We start from the raw sequence: 13,067 nt of genomic DNA, 5'->3' as shown, positions 1-13,067 counted from the left end.
AAGTCACCGGGCCCCCAGTCTTGGCACGCAACCTACCCTGTCCCGCCGATTAATGTCCGCCCCTCTCTGTACCAGGAGTTCCATCATGTCCGGCTGGTTCCGGAGCACTGCAATATGCAGGGCTGTGTAATACGTGACTGGATCTTAAAATGAGAGAGAGAGAGAGAGAGGGAGGGAGGGAGGGAGAGGGAGGAAGCATTAAAAAGTCTGTTTTAGGCAGAATTCAGCAATACCCTTAATACCAGGCCTCTCCCTGGAGCTGGCACCAGAGAGAACGGTCCTCTCAAAAAGCTGGATCTAATAATAGAAAGATATTCGGTCTGATCAACCCCAGCAAGGTAGCATCTTTACAAAGAAACAAAAATACCGCACCACAGTCTTTCACGAGTCACACAGCCCACTTCGTCAGATGCATGAAGTGCTATACGGGGGGGGGGGGGGAGATACAGATGTCCGTGGGTACAGACAGGAGAAGGAGAAGATGATGTCATTGCAAACCAAAAGGCTCAGCCATCTGAGAGGCTGCTGTGTGACATTCCATTGCAGAGAATGGATCCTGGCCAGACGGGGTGGGGGGCTTCTAAGAAAACAGCATGGATTTGTGACCTGGATTCGCAAATGTCTACTTTGGTGCAAACTTTGTTTTTATTATTTTGTTATTTGCTTCAAACATTCCCCCCCACACACCTTTTCCACCTAGCTAGGGCCTTGGGTGTCTGTGCATTTGCATGTGTGTATTCATATCCCACTTTTCTCCTCCACTGGGATTCAAAGGGGCTTAGAGACTTGCTCTCCCCTTCCCCCATTTCTCCACAACAACCTTGTGGGGTGACCAGGCTCAGAGTGTGTGACTGGCCTAAGGTCACCCAGCGAGCTTCCGTGGCAGAAGTGGGGATTCGAACCTGAGTCTCCCAGGGTCCTAGCCCACCACTCAGCTTCCTGGCCGTACCCAATGCCTTTATGTATTGCAGGGCAAACTCCAAACTGGGAGGCAGCCGGCCAAAGTTGGAAAAATAGGGGGGAGGGGCTGTGTTAACTCCTCTCTTCATTCACTGTGATCCCAATCCTGAGTTTCTTTCTCCAGGGGCTGCTCTGGGGGAGGGGGGGGAGGAAGAACCCACAAAGCCCGCCCTCCACAGATCTCCCAGCGTCCTCTTGAGCTTGGCCATCAACCCAATACAGAGTGTCTGAGTTGCGTTTTTCATTCGTAGGGACTTTGCCAGGCATGTGGAAAGACAGCCGATCCCTTACCACTAGACACGTCTCCCCTGCAATAGGGAAACCAGCAATTGAGGAAAGACTCTACCCAGTTCCTCCCCATCTGGCAGTCCAAGGCCCTCACGCGCGCCATCAAGCCTGCCTCGCCCAGGAGCGGCCATGTTGCTATGGAGACCGTCTACAGGGAACTCCGGCGCGACATCACAAAACTCCGGAGTGCCAAGCGAGGCAAAACGCACGCTGTCTTTAAAGAGCAAGGGCCAGAGGAGAGTGGCAAAATGCACAGAGAGTTGCGCACCAAGGTATGTCTGAACGGGAGAGCAAAGAAACCAGATCTCCCACATTCACTTAACAGTCGATACCACATAACTGAGAGACAGCATGGCGTAGTAGTTGAAGTGTTGGACTAGGGTCTGGGAAGCCCAAGTTCGAATCCTGGCTCGTGCCACGGAAGCTGGCTGGGTGACCTTGGGCCAGGCACACAGTCTCCGCCTAACCTACCTCGCAGGATTGCTGTGAGGCTAAAAAAGAGATGAACGCTGTAAACCACTCTGGGTCCCCACCAGCGTTCCCTCTAAGCTGAGTTACTGTGAGTAGCTCATCGTTGTTTAGCCTCCGGCTCATACATTTTTGTCTTAGCTCAGGAAGGAGGGCTCCAGAGCAAGCTAATTTATGCAGTAGCCAAGTCACTGGCTCACAACTTTAATGCCAGTAGCTCAGAAAGTAGAATTTTTGCTCACAAGACTCCACAGCTTAGAGGGAGCATTGGTCCCCACTGGAGGTGAAAGGCAGGATATAAATAAATAAAGTGACCTACTAAATAGATAACTCTAGTTTCCCAGTCGTCACACTTTTAAGATTTGGGGTGGGGACAAAGAAATGGAGGGGGGGATGGGGGCTCCTCGGGTGTGGTCCAACACTGTAACCACCACAACACACTGTCCCTCGTGGTGGCACACACCGTCCACAGAGATGCCCACCAAGACTCCAAGCAAACCTAGTCCTGCCGAGGGGGAGGAAAGTCACGGTGTAAGTGATGTTGTCTCCCATGCCCAGACTGGTTTGGTTTTTTTGTCCCCCCCCCCCCCCCGCGGCCACATGCCATGCCACGTTACCCTAAAGCAGGGTTCCCTAACGTGGTGCCCGCTGACACCTTTCCTGGTGCCCACCCAGTGGAGCCAGGTGGGGCTTTGCCCAGAGCAGGGCTTCTGACTGGCCGCTGCTGGACATTCCATTGGCTGGTCATGCTAAAAGAACCTTGCTTCAGCGGCAGCGGTCACCACACAGGGTTCATTTTATTCCCTTTCACTCTGCTTTCCTAGCATTTTTTTTAAAAAATACCCCTCCTCTTGCCTGCATTTGGGTTTCCTCTGGGCACGTGGCTGCACCGCTTGCGGCAGCCATTCTGTGGTTCTGCCCCCCACCCTGTATCAGGATTTCCAAGGGGCTCAACGAGGTTGGGAACCCCTGCCCTAAAGCCTTTGGTCATCATTTAGGGGGAAAAGCAGAGGACCCCAGAAGTGCAGCTCATGAACACATGTGAAGCTGACTTAGGCTGTGGTCACACGGTCATTCAGATCAGGTTTCACCACTGTTCCCAGTCGCATTTAAAAGTGCTGATCAGACGGCCACAACTGTCTCCAGTATTGAAGCGGACTCACCCCCACAATCCTCCTGGTTTTTTAGCGATTTTTCCGACACCGGAAAAATCAAGTACTTTCCAATTGCGCTGCGAATCTGCAATTTCGCCAACCTGAACAGCCATCTCTCGCTATGAATGTGATTAGGTTGTCTGAACGTCCTTCTTGCGCTGAAATTTTTCCCCAGCTTTCGCCGTTGTGTGCATGATCAATTCTGCGCTGAATATATTCAATGCATGAAAGTTCAAGCGCACATAGACTCCAGCGTTTGGTAGTACGTCAGTGGTTCATTCTGTTCGCTGTTCAGGGAAAAAACACTGCAAAAAAAGGGAGTACAACGCATCCAAACGGGAGCAGTGATCTGGCCATGCACATATGTGTATGCGCAGTGAAAAAAATTACAAAAATTGTGCTGTGCCGCTGCTTGGGCAACGTGGCTATCTGGACGGTGCCTGGAGCCTCATCACGTGATGCAAGCGGTTCGAGGAGGGATGTGTCATCATCCCAACCCACAAAATACCCCCGATCAAATATACAGCAGGAACAAATCGCGGTAAGCTTGCTGTGTGACCACAGCCTTATACTGAACCAGACCCCCGGTCCATCAAAGTCAGTCTGGTCTACTCAGTCTGGCAGCAGCTCTCCAGGGTCTCAGGCAGAGGTCTTTCACATCACCTATTGCCAAATCGTTTAACTGGAGATCCCGGGGATTGAACCTGGGACCTTCTGCATGCCAAGCCGATGCTTTACCACTGAGCCACGCCCCCTCTCCTCCTACCTTCAAAGACGATGTCTGCCCCGTTGTGTAAGAGGGTTTCGGCAGCGTGAGTCAGCCCGAGCTCGGCCACTTTCAGCAGAGCGTAGCTCACTCCTTCCTGGTAGAACGGGGAATGGGCCTCTCTCTCCAGAAGCTCCTGGAGGACCAGCAGTCGGCCGTCATCTTCCGCCACGTCGCCGGGACTTGGGAAAGACAGAAGGACCACGGAAGGTAAAGGTGGCCAACGCATTGGGGGGAATCGCAGAACCCGAATGGCACGGCTAAGCAGTTTCCCCCAGACTGGTGAAGGGTGGAAGGACCACCGCTCACCTGCAAACCACTCACATCTCCCACATTTTTTGCAAGCATCCCTGTCCAACACACACACGCTGTAAACTGTGCACACATGCATCCACCCATACACACGTGGGGAGAAGTCACCCACTAGGGAGGTAGAGTTACCGTTTGCCCCACTGGCACTTCCCATTCCCACAACACTGCGACATCACTTCCAGCCAGAACATGGACACCACATCACCACGCTGCAGCAATGCTCTAGGAACTTCCCCAATCTCTATGGTTTTTACCATAGAAATCAGGGGGAATTCTGGAGCGTTGCTGCAACAGGGTTCCTGAGCGAAAGCGATGTCACGACATCTTGCAATGCCAGTTTGGAACCCCGCCCCCCAAGCTGGGCTGGCACTTTTATTTGGAGAATGGCTCCCACCAGGATTTCTCTTTCCAATAAATGACACTTACCACTCTTCCTCAGCACCACTTCCTGCTGGGGTCGATGGGGATTGTAGTTTTAACCCGAAGACCGAGAGAACTACAATTCCCATCAAGCTCAGCAGATCATTACAGTTTGAGCACATATGAGGTCGCTGGCCAGCTGCCCACATGGTAATGAATGCTACCAAATGCCAAGTTGTCTCTTGGGCGAGCCTACGCTCTTTTCCATAGTCACCGTAGCCTGCGTCTGAGCCAAGCAGACCCTGCAGCATTGCAGGCACCCCCAGGACTGGTTGGCGCAACCTGTGGTCCTCCAGGTCAACAGACCGCAGGAACTGTCCTCTTACATGCTTCTAAACACCTTGTAGGAAGACCAGCACCCAAATGCAATGAGTATCAATTGACCTTTCAAGCCCATTACCTCTCGAGGGTTTCTTGCCGTTCAGGATCCTGCAACCCCAGGCAGCCCAAGATCTCGTCTACGAACGGCTGGTACTCAAAGATGATCCTACGGAAGCCGTGCAGAAAGGGCATTGTTCCCTCCTGGTCGAAGGTCATCCAGAAACAACTGCTGGTCTCTCAGCAAAGCAGACAATTCCCTCCTGGGCGTATCTAAAAATCAAAACAATCGTCTCTAAATAACGGGTTTGAAATGGCAATGGTGCGCAATTTGTTCACACCTGTATATTCAAAATATGTACGTTAGCGTGGAAGTGTTCGGACACCAAGATAAGGTGGGAAGAAACTGAGACTGGGCACAAACGTAGCTTGCAGCCTTGCTGGAATACTCCCTGCACTCTTCTCCTGGAGCGTGACTGAAAACTTCCTGATCTGATCAAACTCTTAAGAGAAGAGAGACTGCATTTATACCCCGCCCTTCGATACCCAAAGGAGTCTCAGAGCGGCTTACAGACTCCTTTCCCTTCCCCTCCCCACAGCAGACACCCTGTGACGTGGGGGGGGGGATGAGAGAGCTCTCTCGAGAACTGCCCGTGAGAGAACAGCTCTGAAATAACTAGTGACTGACCCAAGGTCACACCAGCAGCTGCATGCGGAAGGAGTGGGGAATCAAACCCAGTTCTCCCAGATTAGAGTCTGCGCTCCAAACCACTACACCAAACTGGCTCTCAACGCACTGCGACCTCCAAATGTGGGTGCCTGGGGAACGGAGCTGGTTTACTCCCCCTAGACTGGGACAGTTTAATCCTGGGTTTAGAGTCCCCGTGCGTCTGGATGTCCAGGCGAGACGCAGCTGGATCAGATAGAGGTCCTTGGGAGGGGCAGAGTGGGCAACCAGCTGCATTCATGCCCGACTGCGGCTTCGTCATAGGTTGTCCTGACTGTGACAGCTGAAGGCAGCTGGTGCCAGATGACCTGAATGCTGATGCCTTTCCTGTTACACCTGAAGAGGCCAGTGGTGAATGCTCGGCAAATTCTAACATTGACTGGGAAATCTCAAGGCTCGCCAATATCTTCTCTCAAAGATGGGGGTTTTTTTGCTTTCATTTCCATCCTTTGCCAGCAAAAGTCCACATTTCTTTTACCTGAAGTATTTGTATACCGTTTCTTGGGGGGGATTCTGTTCGAAGCAAGTGACAGAACACAACAGAGCTAAAGAAAACAATCAAAAGCTGGATCGGCCAGGCCAGCCCGATCTCCTCAGATCTCGGAAGCTGAGCAGGGTCGACTCTGGCAAGGACTTGGATGGGAGACCTCCTTGGAATACCAGAGGCAGGAGGTGGGGGCAGGCTTTATTCAGCCACCTCTCTGAATATCCCCCCAGGCTCCCAGTAGGGGTCAGTCACCAGAGGCCGCCATGACTTCTAGGTGCGCGCAAACACACACACGCGCGCATATGAAAAATACAAAGAAAAAAAGACATTTACAATATGAACCAACCATAATAAGTCTAAGAATCACCATATGGAAGATCTTTCTTGAAAGAAGCATGGAGAGAGAGAGAGAAAGAGAGTCCTCCTCCATCTTTACTATAATTTACAGCTCTCCTAATGACAGAAGTTATGCAGAGACATGAGGGGACTACCTTTCTTCCAGAGGCACACTTGTTGTTGTTCAGTCGCACAGTCGAGTCCGACTCTTCGCGACCCCATGGACCAGATCACGCCAGGCCCTCCGGTCTTCCGTCGTACTCTGAAGTTGGCTCAATTTCATGTTCGTTGCGTCGATGACACTGTCCAACCATCTCATCCTTTGCCGTCCCCGTCTTCTTTGACCTTCAATCTTTCCCAGCATCAGGGTCTTCTCCAGTGAGTGCTCCCTTCTCATTGGGTGGCCAAAGTATTTGAGCTTCAGTTTCATTATCTGGCCTTCCAGGGAACAGTCAGGGTTGATTTCTTTGAGGATTGACTGATTTGATCTTCTTGCAGTCCAAGGGACTCTCAAGAGTCTTCTCCAGCACCATAGTTCAAAAGAATCTATTCTTCGGCGCTCGGCCTTCCTTATAGTCCAACTCTCGCAGCCATACATGACTACTGGGAATACCGTTGCTTTGACCATGCGGACTTTTGGACTAAATCATTTCCGATATCTAGCACTAAGCCTCATAATCTGCCAGGACTGTTTGGCCAGCGACCAAATCCCACTCTTTTTTACCAGTTGGGCATGTGTCAGGTCATGCTGGGAAAAGTCCCAAGCTGTAAAGAAATTAGTTGCTTTTCCAGAAAACATAAGCACATATTGCAATTTCTTGGAAGTCACAGCAGCTGCACTTATGTTTGCCACTAACTGGTCACCAAATTCTGATCCACACTGCCAAGGTTGGTGGCGCTTCAGTCTGGAAAGGCAAGAACCAAAGAGGAACACCCCTTCCCCCCGGCCTTGTCCTCCCTGCCCCTTATCAAGAAGGCCGCCTGCGCCTATCTGCAGGGCAGGGTGGCTCTGTATTTCCACAGCCACACAGGCAGCCAGCGGCTTTAGATCTCAGTTAAGGCAAACCCTGCATGGCTTGTACGAAATATTTCTACTCTGTACTGCGAGGAATATTTCTACTCTGTACTGTACTCTGGCCCCCAAATGAGAAGGGAGCCCTCACTGGAGAAGACCCTGATGCTGGGAAAGACTGAAGGTCAAAGAAGACAAGGACGGCAAAGGATGAGATGGTTAGACAGTGTTATCGAGGCAAGGAACATGAAATTGAGCAAACTCCGGAGCACGACGGAAGACAGGAGGGCCTGGCGTGATGTGGTCCATGGGGTCGCAAAGAGTTGGACCCGACTGTGCGACTGAACAACAAAAACACTCCGAAGTACTGAAGATCAAAGCAAAAAGCCCTGTATGGCTATACCACACCACACCAGGTTCTTAATTTTATTTTGAAAGGAGCACTTGCAGAGTGAATGGTACTTTTTATACACAGGCCAATTGAAAAAATATATTTACTTTTATTCTACTGACGCTATTTATAGTCTGCCTTTCTTACTGGGTCTCAAGGCGGATTACACCGAAGGAGTCAGGACAACCAACAGGATAGGACATTCGATAAAGAATGCAATAGGGTTAGGATTGCAGAAGTCTGGAACCAATCAGAAACAAAAACAGCAGGATTGAAGCAAGCACGGGTACTAATCCGACACATTAAACGATGCAGAATTTCATAAGAGGATCCTACCTACCGCAAACTATACACAGCAGTATAGACCACTGTACAGATCAGAGTTATCCAAGTAACTTTTAAAAACCATTTTGTACAATGCAACCTCACTCCCTGCGTTGAAAAGCCCTCCTGAATTATTTAGATTCAGGTGGGTAGCCATGTTGGTCTGAAGCAGCAGTGTGAAGTTTGAGTCCAGTGACACCTTTGAGACCAACAAAGGTTTTATTCATGGTATAAGCGTTTGTGTGCATGCACACTTCTTCAGATACATTGAAATGGAAGTTACCAGTCCACACATATAGAGGATGAGCAGCAAATTAGCATACAGCATAATCAAGCAGGAGAGCCAATTTGGTGTAGTGGCTAAGTGCGTGGACTCTAATCTGGGAGAACCGGGTTTGATTCCCCACTCCTCCACTTGCACCTGCTGGATGACCTTGGGCAAGCCAAAGTTCTGTCAGAGCTGTTCCTGAAAAAGAGCAGTTTCTCTCAGAGCTCTCTCAGCCCCACCTCCCTCACAGGGTGTCTGTTGTGGGGAGGGGAAGGGAAAGGAGTTTGTAAGCCGCTCTGAGACTCCAAGTGAAGGGCGGGGTATAAATCCAACCTCTTCTCTTCTTCTTCAAGGTGTTTGATGCAAGGACCAAACTGGAAGCTTTGTTTATATGTTGCCCATTTGTCTGGGTTTAATTCCAGGGGAAAACATTAAACCCAGACAAATGATAGAAAAGAGCAAGAGTCCAGTAACGCCATAAAGACTAACAGAATTTGTGGCAGGATAGGAGCTTTCGTGAGTCACGGCACACTTCTTCAGATATCGGGTATCTAAGACGTGAGCAGTGACTCACAAAAACTCCTCCCCTGCCATGAATTATGTTAGTCCTGAAGCTGCTTCTGGACTCTTGCTCTTGTCTCCTGCTACAGACAGACTAACACGGCTACCTGTCTTGATCTACCAAACAAACGGTGACCGTATAAACTAAGCTTTTTATCCCAGTTTGGTCCTTGCATCTGTTAAACAGCTTTATTATGCTGTATGCTAATTTGCTGCTCACCCTCTTACCTATATGTATGGACTGGCAACTTTCATTTCAGTGTATCTGAAGAAGTGTGCATGCACACCAAAGCTTTTTGGTCTTAAAGGTGTCACTGGACTTGAACCAGTTTGGTGTAGTGGTTAAGTGTGCGGACTCTAATCTGGGAGAACCGGGTTTGATTCCCCACTCCTCCACTTGCACCTGCTGATGTGACCTTGGGTCAGTCACAAGCTCTGGCACAGCTGTCCTTGGAAAAGAGCAGTTTGTGTCAGAGTTCTCTCAGCCCCACCCACCTCACAGGGTGTCTGTTGTGGGGGAGGGGAAGGGAAAGGAGTTTGTGAGCCGCTCTGAGACACCTTTGGGTAGTGAAGGGCGGGGTATAAATCCAATCTCTTCTTCTTCTTCTTCCTTTGAATTATTTAGTTTTGCATCGTTTGAGGAAAGCTGAGAAAGCAGGAGCCTTCCCGACATCCTGAGGCCTGCCATTTCATAAGGTGGGAACCGCAACCAAGAAAACGCAAATTTGGGCAGTTGTTGATTTTCCCCATTCGCAGGGTAGCACCTGCAGAAATCTGGTTCCTGACAAGTAATGTACAGTCTGAACTTTTGCCTTGCCCACACCAAAATGTACAGCAAAATTCCTGTACCAGATGACTGACGGGACAAATTATTATTCCCTCATGGTTCAAGAAAAATGTTTTAAGAAGTCCTTTCTTCCTTTATAATCCTGGCATCATTTGTTAGCACAGGTAGGAGGCTGAGCTGCCTGCTGTCCCTCTGTTGCATTTCTATCCTCCCAAGGATCTCAGCAGATTCTGATCCAGAGAGGTTCTCCTCTCTTCCATTTTATCCTCACAACAACCCTGCAAGGTAGGTTAGCCTGAGCAATAAGCTTCATGGCCCAGTGGGGATCTGAACCCAGGTCTTAATGGTTCCTACTCTGCAACCCCGGCCACTATGCCATGCTGCCTCTCTCGCCCTGAAGCAGATGAGGCAAAGCTTCTGTTTACTGGAACAATCTGACCTGCTACCCATTTAGCATAAATGCCTTTTTAAAAGCTGGTTTTCAATTTTAATAGTTACTGTTACTTTGCTTTATTTCCACTGTAATTTTATTTGTTCGGGTTTTTTACACTGGAGGCTGCCCCTGTTGATCCAAGATAAAAGGCAAGAAAAAGAACCATTCAACGAACCATTTGCGTTACAGAAATGTTAGTTAACGTTATTAAACATTATAATTGTTCCTTCCATTTTTTTTCAAAGAAAGTTATTTTCATGGTTCCACAATAACAGTTAATTTGTTTCTGTCATTAGCACACGTATCCAACTGGCCGCTGATTCAAGTATCTCTTTTTTTCACTGTTCTAATCAAGTGAGCGCTTTAAAAATACATGTCCCATATTTAGTGGGTCAATGGGCCATTTTATGTTGACCAGTCCAAATGGTCAACGCTCAAGAAAAGAGGAAACAGGTTCTTCCCTAGGCCCATCATTCCTCATACACAAGAACAGTCTTGCAGAAGAGGCTGCCCGCTGCAACTCTGTATCATTCTCTGGCTTGGCCATCCCTTGTTCCAGTTGGCCTAAGTAATTCCGGTCTGCCTCTGCATTGTACGGGATTGCACAGCTCCATTTATTCCCATCAGAACAACCCTGCAGAATCAGACAAATTCAGTACCTTGTTTTACGCAATGGCTAACCAGATGTCCTTCAAAGGCTCACATGCAGGGGTACAGAAGTCAAAGAAACCTCTCATGGTTCTCAAGTAAGTGGTATTCAGAGGTACACTGCCTCAGAACACGGAGGTTTCATTTAGCCCTCCTAGCCATTGACTGGCCAGTGTTCCGTGAATTAGTCCCCGGGGTCATTTCCTGGAGGAGTGCACAGGAGTGGAGCTCCGACAGTAAAGAGCCCAAGGGGTGGGCATATGCAACAAGCCCCGCCCCCTGCTCCCAGCAGCCCTCAGTCAGAACAAGAAGCAGCCAGATAAGTTGCAGAGCCCCCCTCCCCGGCCCCCTGGTCCAAAACAGACCAGTGGCACCTTTAAGACCAAGTTTTATTCAGGTACAAGCTCTCCCTCCTCTGTGAGGACAGATCTGCACGTGTGTCCCCCCCCCAATAGCTAGCAATCCAAAACAGTCCAGTGGAGCCTGAGCGGTGGATGTTGCCTTCTGACAGGGTGTGTGGCATATGCAAATAAGTTGTGCTAATGAGTTATGCTAATGAGTTCATGCACCTCTTTTTCTATGAAATGACCCCTGATTAGTCCTATCACTTTTTAAAAACTAAGTTAACAAACATCACTGCATCCTGAGGCAGTGAGTTCCACAAGTTACCCTGTGCAAAGAAGTATGTTCTTTCGTCTGTCCTAAGTTCACTGTCCATCAGTTTCATTGGATGCCCCTGATTTCAACTATTTTGGCAGAGGGAGAAAAAATTCTCCGAGTTCTGTTCTAATTCAGTGCACGCCTTGTGTGCCTTCAATCAGTTAGCTTTCCCTCCAGACCTCAAGCACTGGACTAGCCAGTCCAAGTCACTCAGTGGAATTCAAGCAAGCATAGTACAAAGGAAAAAAACATCACGTTCCCCAGACCATCGCTCCAGATCCCGTCATCCTGTTCTCTCTTCCCCTCTCACCTAATCCTTTCCCAGGCTGAGACACGGCAGACAGAGTTAACAAGACAGTGAGAAGTTTGTCTGAAGAGTGCAACTGGTGCACAAGAGTCTGTTTGGGAGGCCTGGTCCAACGGTCATTGGGGCCCCTGGCCAAAAAGGGCGAGAAAGAACCAGCACTCTGAACTGGGCTCAGAAGCCAGTAGGTAACCAGCAGAGACAAAGAAGCATATCTGTTATACACTCTGTATGCCTAGACAATAAACAGTTGGCTTGCCATATTTTGTACCAACTGAAGATTCCAAACAGTCTTCAAGGGTAGCGCCCCCCCCCAGCATGTAGTCCAACCCAGATGCATGCATTAGTTAGCAGAGCTAGATTGGCAAAATCGCTCTGCTAAATTAAAAGTGTAATGTAAATGAAAAAGGCACTCCTAGAAATAGCTTTTACATCAAAACTTGCTTTTACATTACATAACTTGCTTTTACATAACTTGCTTTTACATTAAAACTTTGATCTCTTCCGGTGGCAGCAACCCCCCCCCCCTTACCCTGCCTTCCAAAGCATCTGTCTTCTTCTCTCCCTCCCCCGGTTCAATCCTTTCCTTTTCCATTCTTAGATGAATATTTTCTGCATTTATCTCCCCGACTCCCCAAAGCGGGAATGGGGGCCATTTTTGTATAGGATGCGTATCATGGAAGGGAGGCACAAAATCATCAAGACTCTCACAAGCGGTACGATACAGAGTGCTGTTCTACAGGAACGATCGTTTAAAAAAATAATTGCTCTTTATAAGGCCAACCGCTGCTCTTTATAAGGCCAACGGGGAAGACTCGCAGAGGCCTACCTGGTAAGGCTGTTGGAAGGATGACCGAGAGCTCGTCCAAACGGTTTGATCCCACCAACGCCTTATATAAAATCGAACAATATCACTACACCTAACGCTTTGGCAAGCGGAGTCGCCTCCCTTAATGCAATGGCTTCTCGGCATGCCAATTCGAAGCGGGCGCTTTCCAGATCGGTGACCCAAACCCACGCACGGCCGTTTTCAGCCACCAGTCAAGCACATCCTTCCCTCCGTTTTGCTAAAAAAGCCAGACAGAGCCTCTGCAGCTATCCCGACCCCCCCCCCCTTCTCCCCGGCTCACCTTTTCCCCCTTAACGCATTGGGTCGCTCCTGGCAGAATGCAGGAAGCGGAAGGGCAACGCCGCAGTCACCCGCAACGTTCAAATTTGCAGGAAAACAAAAAATGCAAACATGCACATCGGCTTCCTCTCTCCGCAAGAGCCCTCTGCAGGCTGGAGGAGTCCTTTCTTTGGCTGCGGCAGAGAGCGCTTCCGCCCATCCGCCTGCAGGGGGCAGGCTGGTCCAAGGGAAAACCATTTTTAAAATAAAATTAAACATCAGGAACATCAGGGTCTGGTCGGTAGACAAGAGTTAACGATAAACAGAGGTTAGGA

The 13,067-nt window shown here is 49.3% G+C and overlaps 1 protein-coding gene across 1 annotated transcript in view; it reads right to left on the bottom strand.

The window, feature by feature from the left end:
- ASB6 (ankyrin repeat and SOCS box containing 6) overlaps nucleotides 1-12,819 on the bottom strand; it is a 17,351-nt gene extending 4,532 nt beyond the window's left edge. The window contains exons 1-4 of the mRNA XM_015409658.1: nucleotides 12,755-12,819; nucleotides 4,769-4,959; nucleotides 3,637-3,818; nucleotides 37-143 (exon numbers count right to left, since the gene is read on the bottom strand). Of these exons, the coding sequence (XP_015265144.1) occupies nucleotides 37-143; nucleotides 3,637-3,818; nucleotides 4,769-4,905 (426 nt within the window). The 5' untranslated portion in view covers nucleotides 4,906-4,959; nucleotides 12,755-12,819. The remainder of the gene's footprint in view (nucleotides 1-36; nucleotides 144-3,636; nucleotides 3,819-4,768; nucleotides 4,960-12,754) is intronic.
- Nucleotides 12,820-13,067: the final 248 nt, after the last annotated feature.

Source organism: Gekko japonicus, unplaced genomic scaffold (genome assembly GCF_001447785.1).
Source record: "Gekko japonicus isolate JY-2015 unplaced genomic scaffold, Gekko_japonicus_V1.1 scaffold3004, whole genome shotgun sequence".
Lineage (NCBI taxonomy): Eukaryota > Metazoa > Chordata > Lepidosauria > Squamata > Gekkonidae > Gekko > Gekko japonicus.
This window is presented reverse-complemented; position numbering and strand designations above follow the sequence as displayed.